The sequence below is a fragment of the Haliaeetus albicilla genome, chromosome 17 (genome assembly GCF_947461875.1).
Source record: "Haliaeetus albicilla chromosome 17, bHalAlb1.1, whole genome shotgun sequence".
Classification (NCBI taxonomy): domain Eukaryota; kingdom Metazoa; phylum Chordata; class Aves; order Accipitriformes; family Accipitridae; genus Haliaeetus; species Haliaeetus albicilla.
The window spans coordinates 1,405,877-1,423,114 of record NC_091499.1 but is presented as its reverse complement, the minus strand read 5'-3'; the positions used below and the strand labels follow the sequence as shown (position 1 = coordinate 1,423,114).

The 17,238-nt window shown below is 44.2% G+C and overlaps 1 protein-coding gene and 1 long non-coding RNA gene across 5 annotated transcripts in view; one reads left to right on the top strand and one right to left on the bottom strand.

Annotated features, from left to right (window-relative positions):
* Window positions 1–96: 96 nt before the first annotated feature.
* On the bottom strand, window positions 97–8,303 carry LOC138689523 (uncharacterized). The gene is made up of 2 exons (XM_069804575.1): window positions 8,170–8,303; window positions 97–314 (listed from the first exon to the last, which is right to left on the bottom strand). The coding sequence occupies exons 1-2, from the start codon at window positions 8,206–8,208 to the stop codon at window positions 219–221; spliced, it is 135 nt and encodes a 44-aa protein (XP_069660676.1). The 5' UTR covers window positions 8,209–8,303; the 3' UTR covers window positions 97–218.
* A 244-nt stretch (window positions 8,304–8,547) lies between these two features.
* Window positions 8,548–17,238, top strand: part of LOC138689522 (uncharacterized) — a 49,817-nt gene continuing 41,126 nt past the window's right edge. For all 4 annotated transcript variants that reach the window (XR_011328347.1, XR_011328349.1, XR_011328346.1 and 1 more), the window contains exon 1: window positions 8,548–8,597. This is a non-coding gene — a long non-coding RNA (uncharacterized lncRNA). The remainder of the gene's footprint in view (window positions 8,598–17,238) is intronic.

The following is a 17,238-nucleotide window of genomic DNA, read 5'->3' as shown; positions in this document are numbered from 1 at the left end:
TTGGGAGCAATGGGAAATGAAATGAACCTCCTAACAAGAAGCAGCAATTCTTCAATCCAGTAATACTGAGGCAAAAGAAAGGCAGTGCACTGAGGTTTACCCCATCCAGGTCTGAATTCTGTTGTTAAATGCTCTGCCAATTTCAATTCAATACTTCTTATCCTGGTCAACCACTCTTAGGGGGGCTTCTTGGTGGAGTAGTAATGAATTTCTACAGTTCACTTGTCTGCATAGAGGTCGTGCTGTGCCTGGCAGTAGTCTCCACTGCCCTTCAGAAACTCCATAAATGTGTGACCAAGAACACCACAGAACTGCTGTAAAGAGAAGGGGGGGGGCGGGGAGAGAGAAAGAAAAGCGTCATGAGCACAGGTGAAACAAGGTTATTTTGAAGACACCAAACATTATAAAACTGAAAAAATAAAACCAGAGCAACTAAGCAGTTTCACAAAGTTTATTTTTTAATCCAGGAGTTAGGTTTGTGTAAGAATCCTGTTACTTTTCTCAGTGAGGACTACTTCAAAATAAATACATTTACTTAATACAGAGTTTCCATACAGCGTTGTTTCAACACCAAAACCTGAAACATATTGAAATACTAATTCAAATGTGCTAAACATAGCAAGAAGAGATGGAGTTTTAAGAAATCCAGTATTTATATAAAGCATAGCTTTTCCAGGATACCCATACAACTGTGTTTTCTGTTCTGAATTGAGAGACATCACAACACCTACTAAAGTTACACTGACCTTAAGTAGTCCCAGGAAGGATGAGACTCCTTGAATATTCAAGCTGAGCATCAGACAATTTCTAGTGTTTAAACAAAACTACCAGTCTCTACATAGATGCAGAATCACTTGTCTTGGAGGCTAAAGACTTACTTTCCACGTAAGCATCATTAATTCACATACAGAACAGCCAGTAGAAAAAAAAAAAAAGCATCTAAATCTACCTGTCTCAGATAGGAGGCCTTGAAAGCAAATGCAAAGTCTTTGTGGCCTAACAAAACAATGCGAGCTTTTGAACATATTTTGAGACTTTCAAGGCACACAGATTTCTAACTAAGGAACATATTTCACATGAAGACACATGGCAACCTTCATCTGCCTTTTTACACCATGATTTTATTAATATACCAGGACAGTGGTAATGGTCTAGCTAAAAACATACACAGGCAAGTTTATTGAACAGGTTATTTCTGCCCAGTGGTGTGCTATTTTGCTATGGTTAAATTTACTTATAAAATTACTGCAAGATGCACAACCAGGAAGTAGATAGCTGATGAACTGCTCTGAGTCATGTATTCATCTGCGGATGTTGCTGTGCAAATGAACCAAGAATATATGCTTTTATGCACTGTGGAACCTTATAGCAGAGGAGCTAGTTTTGTGCCCAGCCACAGAACCAGTGCTGGTGACAATACCTGCCTAGGGAACAGAAGGGAAGAAGAGAGAAGTTTTGTTTCCCAAAAGATAAGTGCGAGCTGAACCAAACGTCCCCTAAATATACTTAGGTACTAGAAAGAAACATCATTTATCCTACAACTATTTAGCAGAAAAAAAATTACTTATGTTGGCCAGTCAGCTCCAAACATTGGAAGGAATCCATGTATTTCTAAGCCCAAACAAAACATTGCCCAAGACAATTTGGAAATTGACTAGCTGAGCATGCAGTGTCACAGAACTGCTATCACAGACTGACTGACTTAATGTGGTCAGTTTTTTGGGGGTGGGGGTGGGTGGTGGTTTTTTTGTTTTGGGTTTTTGCTTTTTTTTTTTTGGCTGGCTGGGAGACAGTAATATCAGATCTTTGCCTTCATAAATCTAGTTTCTAGTGAACAGAAGCTGTAATTTCATTGTAGCAATGTTCAGATTTTTCTTAAACTACAAACCAGCTCTATGCATCCATTCATGTATATAATCAGGGCAAGTACACATGAGAAAATAAGGAGAAGAGACAGTATTTCAGTGCTCTACACTCAAACCTTGCCATTCAGAAGGCCATGAAAGCAGCAGCCTGTGCTGAAAAGGTTCCCAACCACTAGAAAGTAGATTCAAAAGATGAGGTCCTAAAGACAACTGTACAATAAGTCCTGATAATAGCCAATATCTCAATACTCTTTACCAAAAGCTACATGCAAATAAGTCACAGTTGCTACCTGCCATCTAGGACTTGGAGTCAGACCAAGACTCCACTGCAGGCACTAAACCACATACCGTAAGACTACAGTGAGTCTATCTAACAATGATTAGTATTAAGCAGAAGTCACAACAGATCAATAGACTAATAATTGTCGAGTTTTCTAAGAGGTAAAGAATCATAGACTAGTTTGGGTTGGAAGGGACCTTTAAAGGTCATGTAGGTGTCTTGGCAGTACAGGAGTTCTTACAGTGAACTACAATTGCAAAAATTGCAACATTTTATGTTGTAGACATGGTTTGGCTCCATTCTTAAGTCCAGAGAAGAGGAAGTTCAGTAACAGAGTATTTATTAGTAACAGAGAAGATAAAACTCAGTACGAGATTGGACTGTAGCAGATGGGTAGCGCTGCATCACACAATGTTGCAAAAGGCCTTTAGAAAAAGCAGACCAAACACCTCCAGGCATCCTTTTCATGTTTCCAGACAGCTTCCTGGTAAGAAGTTTTAATCACAGGCATGGCGTGCAAACTCCCCCCCCAAAAAACCCCAAGCCCAAAACCATCAAGCCCCAACTGCTAACGAATACAGGAAAGAAGTCAGCAGAAAGAAACTCATAGGTCAATTTCACATGCACTTCACTGCCACTCCAGAGATACTACCACCACCATTTCCATAAAGACTGTAGGATTAAGTTTGCCAGTTATTTGGAAAAACAAACAAACAAACAAACAAACAAAAAACCCCAACCAAAACTATTTCAGGTTTTTTTGTGATAACTTGAGGAATGGTGAGAACCCTAAATATAACAGGCATGAAAAAGGAGCAAGAAGGATCCTCTTAAGTCAAAGGCCAACAGAGTAACAGGAACCAGGAGAATTCCGACTCGGAAGAACTCCAAGAATCGTCATCTGACACACCAGCCATGCCCTCGCAGAAGAAGGTAGGTGTGCGTTAAAAAGACTCCTAGGACCAGACCTAGGGAACACCTGAAATAGCAACTGAAAAAAAGAACTGAAGATAGCTTATTTAAAGTCACTTTCAATTAGCTTAAGAAGCAGAACAGCAAAAAGGGGCAGGACAGCTTTAAGCAGATACAGCTGCACAAGGTCTTGTGCCGCTTTTCGCATGCACTGGCAGATCTCATGTTTATCTCATCTTAAGACTGTTAAGAGGAATCATAGCCAGTCATTTTCCCTGGCAGAGGATGAGGAAGTGGAGGCTGTTAGAAACAGAAAAAAAATCACAGAATGGTTTGGGTTGGAAGGGACCTTAAAGACCATCTAGTTCCAACCCCCCCACCATGGGCAGGGACACCTTCCACTAGACCAGGTCGCTCAAAGCCCCATCCAACCTGGCCTTGAACACTGCCAGGGATGAGGACAACCTCTCTGGGCAACCTGTTCCACTGCCTCACCACCCTCACAGTGAAGAACTTCTTCCTTTCATTCAATCTAAGTCTCCCCTCTTTCAGTTTAAAGCCACTACCCCTTGTCCTATCATGCAAGTGAGCTCGAGGAGATAGAAGGGGGTCACTAGGGTAAAGACAAGACCTTTCAATCTGCAAGATGGAGATTTTGGGGGAGAAAAGAATGTAGAGTTATTGGAAACAGTTAACATAACCCCATACTGGGGCAGGTAGAAAGTAAGAAGTAATCAGGATTCATCCAGCCTGGGAGGCAGGCTGCCCTTAGTACACAAATAGGAGTACTCAGTACGACACCAGACAAACTCATCATGGGGGTAAGGAGGAGGGCAGGCAGCAAAGCATTAGTTAAGTAATAAATCCTACCTTTTTAAATTAATGCAGATGGTTAATCACATCTAGCAGCTGGGTGCACAGTTCAAATTCTTATACAAAGGAAGCAAGTGCCATACGCAACGTTAAGTTTAAGTTCTACGTGTAATTAACCCCTACAAATGAATTCATTTTGTTAATACTGACTTAACAGCAATTAAGACACATCAGCACCTTACTAATTCATACAGCTAAGGACCTAACCAAGCATGTGTTTGAGTCTCACTGTTTGCCTTTGCAGCTGTGGCTGCCACATTATAAAGGAGCAAAGATCACATTTTCCTTTGATGTGAGTGCCATCGCTTCCCACCATGGCTAGCCAGAAAGCTCCACAGCCAGACCAACTCCTTGAGGCAGCATCATGCTGTACTATCCTAAGACAGCTTTGCCAGCCTTGTTTAGTTCTGTTCCAGGAGTCAAATGAAAATTAAAGACAAGTAGTACACTAGCATACTGTTTGTGTTACGGCATTAAGCCAAAGTAGAAGGCTTCACCCATCTTCAGCAAAAAGACCTGAAAGATAAGAAATTGGTTATAAAAAGTGTCATAGTAATTAAGACCACCTCGGGCTTAGGGGGAACTCAAATGACATGAGCAACTTTCAAGAGGCTTTGAAATACAGGTTTAAAATTATTATATTGTCTCAGACAGTTAACTGCTTGGTAGGTAAGCTATCAAAAAAAGTCAAGATAGTATATAAAAGTGTAAGGCTGCTTAAGTGAAACTCAGATGCATAGTACTGTATGCAGAAGTTTCTTTAACAGAATGACAAAACTCATTGTTCGTACCATCAAGTTGGGCACTCTAACATATTCTTTTCAATTTACATGTGAGTTTTCCTTGAGGAAAATTAACACTGAAGGGTTTTGGAAACAGAAGCAGCAGTTTCTATCAGTAACAAAGCCAAACAACATTTAGACTGTTAGATCCATCAAAGTAAACTTGGAAAACAAAACTAAGGTTAATATGCCAGGACCACCTATTAAGAGACGGTAACCTGTCCAATATAGGATGAAGTCATGTTAGTTATGATTGTACCATCTACTATCATTTACGCTAGGAGAAGCTAGAGAATAGTTTATTCAAGTGAGAGGAAGCCATCTTGAAAAGAAAAGCTTTAATTCATGCCCTTCTTTGGGACAGGAAGCTAAAGTGTCTGTCTTCACTGACAAGCAGATTCACACATGTGTTAGTTCTGTGTCTGAAACAATCACTCATGTCTGGCAAAAACTGCTTATGAAAGTAACCTATGAGATCGTTACTGATATGCGGAAAGCAGAGAGGTGTAAGGTTATCCCATGCTGTTGTCATTCTTGTTCACAACTCGGTAGCATCTTGAGAAGCATGCAAACAAAAGCACTTGTTTACACAGTTACATGACACTTCACTCTACCTTCAGAAGATGTGCAAGATGGCTCACGGTTGCTTAATCCACCTGCTCCTAGACCAGAAACATTTGCACCCAGAACCAACTACATGGCATCACATTCTCCGAAGTCAAGACGTGCCACGCACTCCCCTACTGAAAGCACAGGATCAAAACTAGAAAACTAAAATAAACTACATTTCATTACAATTTGAAAACACCTGCAAGTAAGTTCATTGTTCTAACTCGCTACCTGACAAAAAGTTCCTGAAGGACAGAGGGACAAATACCCCTGACTTTCTCTTACTACTCAAGGCCTAAGTAGCAACTGCTAAGGCAGACAAGGAGGAGTGGGAGGGTAAGGGGTACAAACTGCAGAGCCATTACGCAAGGCAGAGGCACACCTTCATTAGCTATTGTTGACAAGACGCACCTCCTATCTACTGGGCACATGAATGTCTCTGTTACGATATCCACAGTGATAACACTACCCATTTTGGACCAGAGAAAGTGACCCATGGCCTAAGAAAACATGCTCATGTATCACAGATGGGAGATTCCAAAGGTTTATCATAAATTTGTTACGACATGCTCTGTGAAGGACGGATGTTTCTTGCGGCTCACGTATGCAGTTTAGGGGGAAGAAAAAATTATCTCAAGACTTCCTGTATAAAAAGTCAATGCAACTTCCAGAGATGATGAAACTGAGGCCATGTGACTGTGTTCCTAGTTCTTCTGCTTGGACCATGAAAAAAGCACGCGAAGAAGCCTTAACAGATATTGGGGAAAATGAGACATCACAGAAACCATTCCATCCACCTGAGTTTCTAAAAGCAAGGAGTCTCAAAATGACTTAATACCGTCACTTCAGTAGCAACCTACGTGAAACCTGTCACCCCACGCAAAAATTATTCCATTACGTTTTAAGCAATAACATGAGAAATTTAGCATATGCACGCAAAGACAGTTATTGCTTTATTTTATTGAGTTTAACAAAGGTATGAGCGCCAAACAAGAAGTTGCGTCTGTGAAACAAGCTGTAAGGAGTTATGGACTGCATTTAACACGCAAGTACCTCTGGTGTTGACCTGATAAGAGTGAGTTTTAATTTTTTAAACAAGGTGACAATCTGCTACTAGTTTAGAATTCAGTAATAGTGTGATCTGGGCATTCTGGTTAATCTTTAAGAGAAGAAGTGATCACTTACAGTCAGCCTACACACTGCGATAGATGCAGCATTCTTACGTGGCGTGTATTCTGTCAGAACAGGAAGGTTTCACAAGATAAGCATTATTAGATAAGGCTAAATTCTATTTATTTGCTGCCTTACTGACACATTTAGTTTTGTTAAGACAATGACATCCTTCTCCCTTGGCTCCTGCTATATGTCACTCATTTTTCTTTCTTTCTCACTCACACATTTCCTCCCATGCCTGTGCAATTTCTATATTGCTTCTTCCATATTTTCCCCCTGAAACGATTCTGTTCCTGTAAGACAATTTCGAGACCCTGTTCAATGGAATAGTAAGAGCTGACATTTAAGCGTCATCTTCAGGTTTTTTGATATGACAGTTTTATGAGAGACAGGGTTCACACTTCTGAGTCACCGCTTTGGAAAGACTCTGCAGACGCAGGTAGACATATTGGAAAGTTGTCTCCAGCAGCAATAATAAACGCCAGAATTACGGGACCCTCGTGCTGCGGAGCCTGTGCATTTGTCAGCTCATGATATTTGCAACGTGCGTAGCTGGCTACCGGACGGCAACCAAGACCTGTGCGCAACCGCCGCTAATCCTGCTTCTATTACCATCGATTACTTGATCTGGATAACGCTTTGTCTTTCTTGCTTCCCTACTTTTGGAGGGCGTACTACCACCAGCAAGCCTTGCGTTTGTTTGCGCTTAAACACACAGCGCTCTGCGGCCACAGCTGTTAGGCAGCGCAGACACCGAGATTAGACGGGGAGTTAAAAAAAATCCCAAAAACCCAGCAACCCCCCCCCAAGTATATGAGGAAAGCGGAAACTTCTGGTGCCGAACCGCGATCCACCTCCAGAAGGGAATGCCTTGCTGGAGAAGCCGGATGGCAAGGTCTTAAAGGCAGGCTGGCCCAAGACCCAGCGATTCCGAGGGTCGGCGGCTGGCTGTGCCGCTGCAGCAGCGCCCGCTCCACGCCGACCCGCCCGCCGCCGAGCCGCCCTCAGCCCGGCCGGCCGCACACGCCAGCCCGGGCCACCCCACGGCTCGTTTCGGAACGGATTCACGTCCTCGGCTCGCAGCCGGTCCCTTCTCCCCGCCGCAGACAAAGAAGCCGCCTTCACGCGTGGGGCGGCGGGCGGGGGTCCACGGCCCCGGCCCGGCCCGGCCGCCCCCCCCCGCCGGGCACCCCGGGGCAAGCCCCGTCTTGCCCGGCAAAGCCGCGGGCTCCGGCCGCCCCCGGCGCCGCGCCAGCCCCCGGGCTCCCGGCCTTGCCCGCCTCTCCCCGGCCGCGACACCGCCCCGCGGGCCGGGCCGGGCCGTCGCCCCGACGGCGGCGGCGGTCACGGGTTCGCATCACGCTTCCATCAGGGCTCCCGACGCGGAGCCATCTTGTCCCCCGCAGCCGCCGCCCGGGCCCGGGCCCGGCCTCCCCCCGGCAGGGGGCTCCCGGCCGCCGCCCTGACGCGGCCCGCGGCCGCCGCAGGCCCGGCGGCCCCAGACAGACACCGGCGGCGGCGGCGGGGGGACACACACGGGACGACCGCCGGCGGCAAGCGGGCGCACAGAGCGGCTTTGTGCCCGGGCCGGGCCGCGGCGGCAGAACAAAGAGACAACATGGAGGAGACGGAGCGGGGGAAGGCGAGGCGCGGGGGTTCGCGGGGCGGCACTCACAGGAATATGGTTACTCATTGAAGACTGTAGCCTGATCATACAGCCGGGGTGCGGGCGCCACCGCCGGGGGCAGGAGGAGCAGGACCGGGAGGACGCGGAGGCGCTGGGGGCCGCGGAGCTGCCGGAGGGGGTTCGGCGGCGGAGCGGGGATGGACCATACAGCTGCGGCGGCGGGCGCGGAGCGGAGCGGACGCGGCTGCGGCAGGAGGGACACTCGGCGCCGCCTCCCTCGCAAGAGCCCCGGGGCCCGCCCCTCGCTGGCGGACGGGCGTCGCGCCCGGCCAATTAGGGGCGCCGCCAGCGCGTCGGGGGGCGGGAGCGAGGCCGCCGGCGGACGGGGGTTGGCGGAGAGGGGATGGCGGTGGCGGAGGGGGGGGCGTGGCGCCGGCGGGAGGGAGCCGAGAGGCGGAGGCAGCCGGCGAGAACCGGTTAGTGAATGAAGCGGCGGGGGCAGGGCGGGTCGCGGCGGGACGGGACGGGACGGGGCGGGAGCCCCGCGTCCCGCTGGCCGTGGCCGGCGGCTCCCCCGCGGCGACGAGTTCTAGAGCCTTCCCCGCGGCGTGGCCCGGCTGGCGGGGCTGGGTGGCTGAGGGCCGGGCGCCCGGCGGGGCCGGCTGAGGGGAAGGCGGCGAGGGCAGCGCGGGAGGGGGACGTCGTGAGGGGCGGCTGAGGGGAGGGAGGCGGCTGAGGGGGGGGAGGCGGCTGGGGGGAGGCAGGCGGCTGAGGGGAGGGGAGGCGGCTGAGGGGGGGGAGGCGGCTGGGGGGAGGCAGGCGGCTGGGGGGAGGCAGGCGGCTGAGGGGGGGGAGGCGGCTGGGGGGGGGGAGGCGGCTGGGGGGAGGCAGGCGGCTGAGGGGGGGGAGGCGGCTGGGGGGGGGGAGGCGGCTGGGGGGAGGCGGCCCGTGGCGGCCCTCGGCGCGGGAAGGGGTGATACCGAAAAGCCGGTCGAAGAAACTCTCTAAGACTCGTTTTGGGGTTTTGGAAAGCAGGCGTTCTTCATCGCAGCGCTGGGTGCACGGGGTTGGTTCCAGCTAGCGTGCATGCCACAGCTTTAGCACAGACGGGTTATATGGAATAACTAAGTGCATATTAATCAGATTAGTATACGTATACATAAAAATGATTGCAACTGATTATCATAGTACTGCCTACATCCGATCACGCGCCATGAAGGATCCATTTGAGGCAAAGGGCTGCTTTCGCGACCACCGACCCATTTGAAGTTCTTGCTGGCTGTCCTTGAAGTCTTTATTCTTGTCCTTGTTCTTTGATCTTGAAGCTTAACGCAGTTTCAATCACATGTGGTCAGTTTCAGCATTGTTCTCATCTAGCGTACAGGAACATCTCCTCATAAGAGCAAAGAACTGCAAAACTTAGGAGTACCTACCTCTGCTAGTTAATCGCTTGGCTATACTTTTGTCTATTGTTTCAATCATGGTGTTAGTATAGGATTTCTAATATTTATTTACCAAATCTCACTTTTACAGTCACCTAGCAGCAAACCAGTTTCCACAGCTGGTACAAAATATTAAAACCATCAAAATATTTAGACACACCATACAGAATGTTTGGAAATACGCTAGCAGGGGAAGGGCAGTGGAATGGCCGCAGCCCCGCACCCGTCCCGACCCCTGAAGCCCTTCGCCCTCGGGCCACAAAAGCTCTTTTCGTGAATTCAGCGGTGTTGGGGAGCTCTTCGCACGTCTTGCCCGCGGGTTGTTCTGTGCTTTTAAGTTGAGGGACGCCCGTGGTTTCTGGTTTTACCCCACGGGAGACCAGCCTGGTAGGCCAGAAGCGGCGTGGGAGGCAAGATGGGACCCTCTTGGCCTCGCGCTCTCTCCCGCTCCAAGGACAGGCTGTCTCCCAGGACACAGGCGCTATGGAAGGGCAGACATCTCGAGGGTGAATCCCGGCGGTGGGAGCCGGTCCCCAGCTGGATGCCCCACACTGGGACATCATCGCCGTCACCTGGGTCAGCCCCAGCCCTGTGCAGGAATGCACAGGCCACTTCGAGCTTCGGCTAGTCTGATGCTCTTCCAGTTACCTTTAACCACTTGGGCCTTTCTCCTACGTCTTATTTTGTTGCTACCGCAGAGATTACGGAGTCTGCAGAAGTTGGTTGTGGTCTAAAAAGTAAATAGCTCAGTTCTGAACCTCAGCAGTTTGTATCGGCTTGTACAAAGGCATGGCTGGTTCCTGGGTTTGCCCAAATTTTCTGTTTTTCTATCACCTGCAGAAATCGAGGTTTGTACAGAGCAGGATTTCATGGTAACTGACACACGAGAGGCATGCTATTCAGAATGAGTCTGTATTACCTTTCGCTCCACCTGGCTTCGGGTGGGCATAAGCTAATTTCTAACCAGGAGCCACCTCTCTGCTAGGATAATATAGTCAGTGTTTCTGGGCTATAAATACATCTGGACTGTATTTATTTACATTAGCCTTTTGTATTTACTGACTGGCTCAGGGCACGCGTCTGGTGAACTTGCAGCTGTTTCCACTTCTCCATGTAAAACTTGTTGAAAATGTGCTCAGAATCCTGTAAAATAAGACGATGATCCCAAGGTTAATAGCTGCTTGGAATATTGTTTATTTGTTGGTGGTTACAATGTTAGGAAGGTGTTGGGGGAAAAAAGTGAAAAAGTCAACAGAGCTTCTTTCTCTCGCCAATAAAGCTTGAGGAATTTGCTCTGGATAGAGTTCTGAGACAGATTAAACAGCTCTTTACCTGCTCTAATCCATGCTGTTCTTTGTGGTGGGGTTTTTTTGGTTTGTTTTTTTTTTTTTTTCCCCACTCCAACAATGCAAGCTTTTGTTTACTGTTTCACTGCACATTAAACTGATCAGGATTTTAGGATCAAATTACTTTCTGCCACAACATCCTTTCAGTACCATAGCACAGTAGTTTACACTGGAAATAAGAGTCACTGTCAGTTTCTTTGAAATTGCACACCCTAAGAAAGGATTTAGCTCAGAAAGCTTTTAATCTAAAAACACATGGGGGGGTGAGAAAAGAATGCCTGTGTCATTTTGACTATTTAATATTTATTTTTACTATGATAGTCCCTATCTGGACCCCTTAGTTGTGATTATGTCATACTAGTTGGCACTTAAGATGCAGTTCCTGTGTTTCAGGCTCTGAGGTGACAAGAGATACTTGGAGTGTTGAGAGCAGTGGACTACAATAAAGTAGCCTACTCTTTCATATGACATAGGACAGAGACAACGATACTTATAGGAGAGAGAGACAAGTGGAGAGTTACAAGGTGCCAGCTAATGAACTGATGAAACAAAGTGAATTGAGGAGGCAGAAAGTAACAGAAAGAGACAAGGCTCGAAGAAGCTTTTAAGATGAGAAAAAAAGAAATGCTTGTAAAGAGAAATCTGTGGGGCAAATTCGGAAGAGGTGGATATTATCAGTTTGAGAAGCAAAGATGTGGTTGTCACCATTGGTGTGGTATTAGGATGATTAATACAACTGTTATGACAAGAAGCTATAATAGGACAAAGTTTGAATATGTTTTTGAAGCAGTGTGAGTCAAAAATAAAATTTGGGCAAAGCCTGAATGTCCAGCCCTTACCTAGTTGACTATTATCAATACTTTTTGAAAGTTCTAATAGGAAGTTTTAATTAAACCAGTCAATTTAAAGAATACCAAAGTTTCAAAAATCAAAATGATAAGTTACACCTTATGATTACTTTCTTTTGCTTTCTAAAACCTGCTGGTTTGTAATCTCTGATAATTTGATGTTGCCTTATTCACTCAAATACAATAGTGAAAAAAATGCCCTATTCACTTTCTTTATGTAAAAGTGTATATACTTTATATGCTTTATTAGCAATTTTTGTCAAGAAGGGGAACCCTAATATAATTAGGAAGCGATTTCTTACTTCTGGTCATCTTTGTCAACCTTCCTGTACTTACAAAAAGTCCATCATACTATTTTTCAACTAAAGGGACCAGAGCAGGAAGTAGTCTTCAAAATGCAGTCACGCAGTGTCCACGCATCGCTTTGAAGTGGTTTGTGTTAATTTCTTGCTGGTACATGTGTTCTGGTAGAAGAATGCTGCTTCTATGGGTTTCGTGAAAGTTAAACTTTAAAATGTGACTCTTATGTTTGAAATATGTATCTTTATGTATCAACTAATGTAAATATTACTCAAAGACTAAATAAAATACTGATTCTTAATGTATTTGTCTTTTGCAGACACTTAACATCCTTAGTCCCTCTAGACAGAAGTCAGTTGTCCCTGATATACATGTGGGTCTTCTGTATTGTAACACAAGGGCAAAAAAGCTCAAACAATTGTATACTGGAAAGAAATGTCAGAATCTGAATTTGTTTAAGTACCAGTTGGATGTGGTTTCACTGTGTTTATGTGGACAAATCCTATTTTAAATTTGAATGGAGTCGGGGGGATTTTATATAGATAATGATGTCATGTCCATTACTAGTCTAGCTGTATGGAATTAACTTACACACTTAAGGGTTTGCTGGTTAAATCTTTGATTTGCTGATATTAACTGTAGCTTTTTACGGTGAAATTTCTGAAGGCTGTATTTATGCCCATGTCATGCCAATGTTTAAAAAGGTGAAGTGATTATGACTGGGTTAGACTGTCATCTAATAGAAAACTCCTACATGACTAAGCTGGTTAAAACAAAAAAAGAATTAAAGGATAAGAATATAATTAGCGCAAATCAATGTAGTTCCAGGGAAAATAGCTATTGTAAAGAAAGCTGACTTAATGCTTTGACAAGATTACAAGATTGGCATAAAAGTAACTGCAGAGCTGTAACACAAAATGTTTTCGAACAGTTTTATTAAAGGAGTGTAATCAAAGATCACTGAAAAACCCAAGTGTGACTGATGTAAAAACTGATGAATAGCAAGGAACAATGATGTCGACGTAGTTCTGCAGAGTAATCTAGATTGTTTAGTAACTTGTGTTCACTCAGAAATGTATTTCAGTACAGACACTTGCAAAGTTGTACCAAGAACGCAAGCAAGATTTATAAGTTTTTAAGAATGCTTCTGTTACTCTAAAAAGAGTCCAAGGGTTATAGTGGACAAAGTGAGTCAATATGAACTCCCAGGGCAGTGCTGTGGTAACAGTAAAACTGATCCTTGTGTGATCCTTAGATATGTAACATGAAATTGTGAGAAGGAGTAGAGGGATTTTTAAATAGCATCGATACTAACTGTTGAAATACCACGTGCAGTTCTGTTGACCACAGACCTCTCAAGTTACCTTATTTTCTGATATTAAAAAAACCCCAATGTGTCTGGAGCCTGTGTGGCATTTTTCACATGCCCTATTACCTGCTCCTTCTTTTATGCTTACCACTCCTACTCTTAGCCCTCTTTCTCCTCCCCCTTCAGATTAGGTTCAGCACCGTGGTGTCTCTCAGATTCTGTGGTCTTCTGGTTTTCTGGTGAACAGGGTAATGGAGTGGAAGAGTCTGCGGGGCAGTGTCAATTGTTTCTGTAAAATTTGTGTTTGAGATGTGGTAGGTCCACAGCCATGTCTTAGAAGAGATAGTGACGCGTTGGTGAGAATGCAAAGCTGCAAAAAATATTCAAAGACTGGAAACGGTGAGACATGTAAAGGACTCTCCCTATTTAACTCAAAAAGTAGATACAGTGGTACCTCACAGGGAGAAAGTGTAGGCTTCTCAAGGTTTCTTAACTTGAAGATTAAGGTGCAACAGATGATGAAAATCCAACAAATTCACATGCTCTGACAAATATAAGTTACTGGCTTCAGTACGGGAATCACTGGGTGAAACTTCATGCACTGTGATGCAAAGGAGATCATAAACTACAAAATACAGGTTTTCACATCTTGAGGTAAGAATTTAATGGGGAAAGAAGGCTTTTAATAGAAGGCCCTTTATTTGAGCTTTTTTAGCTAGTTCAAATTCCTCATGGTATTTATATCATAATGCAGGTGTATAATTTCTTAAATTTTGCCTCACCTGGAAATTCTGCTTTTAATATTTCTGAAGTTCATTAATACTTAACTGAGTGCTTCTTCATGTTTTCCCACTGATGATCATTTCTTTGTGCATATGAAACTCTTCTAAATTACTTAGCTTCTTGCTCTTGTCAATTTTTACTATGCCAGCTTCATTTCTGTGGCTTGGTCTCATTTATCCCCCCCCCAGCATATTTTCCTCCATTGTTTGATGGATGTCTTCAGTCCAAATCTGTTTTCAAACTGCTTCCTTTTGTGCAGTCCTTTAAAAAGTCTCATGCTTGTTAAACGTTAGTTCTTTCCTCTCCTATGTCCATGTTTCGCTCAATAGCGCAGTCGGGAAGCCTGTTCTATTTCCATGGCCTGGGCCCGCATGGTCACAGCGTATATGTTCACATACGTTCAAGCCTTCCACTGCTGTCATATAGCACCTAAGGAACACTGTTGTAGCGGAAGATTGATGGAACAGACCTGTGCTCTGTGCTGGTGGGGGGAACCTCTCTGCTATGGAAATTTCAGTGCTGGAGCTGTATGTGATGTGTTTGTGGTTTTGAGTAGAATGAAGTGGTTGCAGGGTGATACAGAATTAAGGTTATTGTAGGAAATCTACGTGTGTTGCTCTAGCACATTATCAAAACTGAAAGACTTTACAGTGGATTCTTCATATTTGTTTGGTTTCTTTGGCCACACATATTTATAAAAAATACTCTGAATTCGTTATGAGGATTTAGCACAGACCTTTTCACCCATTAATGTAAATAGGCACTTCATATACAAGGTGTGGTATGCTAAAGGTTTCTGGTATAGCATCATGGCCTTGGGCTATATCTTGTCTAAGGCTTTAGTGATAATGAGAGTAATTTTCCATTTTCGGCTCCTAAAACTGCTTCTGGTTTTGGAAGAGAAGGTAATTTCAGTTTCTTTCTGGAACTCTGATAATGTGCGTTGGCCACGGACTGGTTAGAGGGAGTAGGGAACTACTACTACTTCACAGATACAAGCAAACACTGTGAAGCCATTTTTCAGTTGTTTATTGGGAAAATTCAGTGAATTCCTCAGGTTGCCTTCTGTCTGTTCGTTAAAAGAATTGTCTCTCTTATGGACTTTATGCACAGTATGTGTTAAAACTTTGGAGATCTGCTAAAGAAGGATTTTTCATGACTGAAGAAGTCATGATCTTTTATAGGCACATGCTGTAGTTGTCACTCGGCAGGTTTAACATTCGTAATTGGCACTTAGGCAACATACAATCCAAGTAGATGGTATTTAAGTATTACAGGAGTAATCCTAAAGATTGATAGTTTCAAAAAAAATTTGCACAACATTGCTCACACGTGAGTTTTCTGTTATGCAGTTTTACAACATGTCTACTTACTTACTCGTATTGAAGTAGATTACGCCTATACATTAGGAAAGGTGGGGCTTTTTGATTTCATTTAAGTTAGATTTTCTCCAAACACTCTTTTTGGGACAGTCCAATGGTCTGACATTCTGGATATATCACGGTGTTTATCTCAGCAAGCTGTTTGAGCTGACAGCCTGGGAATATTTTCTCGAGACATGTTAGGGAGCAAATCAGAGCCTCACCATAGGGACAACAAATGGAGCCTTTGGCACTAATAGCACTTTCCATATTTGCTATGACTGTATATGTAGGAAATTGTGCCGTTAGGATCCTATAGAGCTGCTGTTACAAAACTGCAATCTAATTCTGGTTTTTTTTGTTACTGTCTTTCAACAATGCTACCCATGAAGACTGCTCAAGTGGTACTTTAATAATAATACCTTTGACATTTTAATGGCAATTACAAGGACTCATAACTATTCCCTTTTGAAAAGTCTTTTTGGATGAATATGAAAATTCATTTATGGTTTTGGTCTAAAATGTTAACAGATTTTATTGTCTTATGCTTTTAGTGCTGCAGCCAGAACTAAACAGCGATCTCTTTGCTCAGTCTGTTCAGATTACTGCAGCTATCAGTCACTCATTGCCTGTTCAGCATCCTCTCCACCCTGCTCCTGGTTTTTTCCCCTCTGTTGCTAGGGAGGAATGTTCATTGATTTTTCTGGGCTTTTGTGGTGCAGCAAAATACCAACAAATTATCAAGACAGGGAAACTTTACAGGTCCACTTCTTCTGTCAACTGATAAGCTCTACTGTCCCTAGACTCAAAATCTGTCTTGTCATTTACTGTTGGGATTTCATTATTGTTAAAAATTGTTGCCTTTGATTTTAATTCTGAGATTTGAATTAAAAATTGAAAGATAGAAGCCAAAGCTGTTAACGGAAGCTCTGTTGCAGTTCTATTTCATGCTCAAATACAAGGTTATACCATTAAATGACAATTAAAAATATTGTACAAGAAGGACATTTAGAACATGTCATAGAAAATATAAACGATGATATTTGCTTGTTAGGCATGCGTGTCCTTTTGTCGCTGCTTTGCTTAGTGAACATTTCACTTTTGTATAGTAGCATAATTGTCAGTGTATTAGAAAAGATATGCCTGTATTCAATTTAACAGGAAAAACAAATCACTTGGAAACCAAAATATGTGTCATCTTATGACTCAAAGCTCACAAACGCAGAGGTTAACTAGTATTGCTTTAAATGGAGAAAATCATGTGTATTTAAAAATCAAGATGGAATTTGTAAGCCAATACAAGGAAAAGATAGTGATTTTCTCTACTTCCTAAAAACAATTTAGTGGCTTTGCTATTTCGTTTTAAACAAGAAAGCATCTGAGAACTATCAGCCTCCATGATCTGGCGCTGAGATTGTTTTGGATCCCTAATTTCCTTTTGCTTGAGTAAACTGGTTCAGCAAATCAAAAATATGCCAAGTCTTCATTATAAAAAAGGATTTTTGTTTGGTCTTGCAGCAGGTAGAGTGTATCAGGCCATCAATAAACATGGACTTTTTGCAACACTGACATTCAAGCGGCGTTGTAGGTCTTAACGCTATTTTGCTTTCAATCTGCCAGATGAACTCTGCGCCAACCTTTGCTACGTGTGTAATTAAATTGTCTTTTCCCAGGGCTTGCACAGTCAGAATATTACTTTGGCCAGCACTCATGTGAGACTGTTGGCCA

Bases quoted from the DNA above. Each gene is read 5' to 3' on its own strand.
- LOC138689523 (XM_069804575.1), bottom strand. From the start codon at position 8,208: ATGATCAGGCTACAGTCTTCAATGAGTAACCATATTCCT. The intron at 315-8,169 runs GTGAGTGCCGCC...TTCTCTTTACAG, and splicing joins CAATGAGTAACCATATTCCT to CAGTTCTGTGGTGTTCTTGG.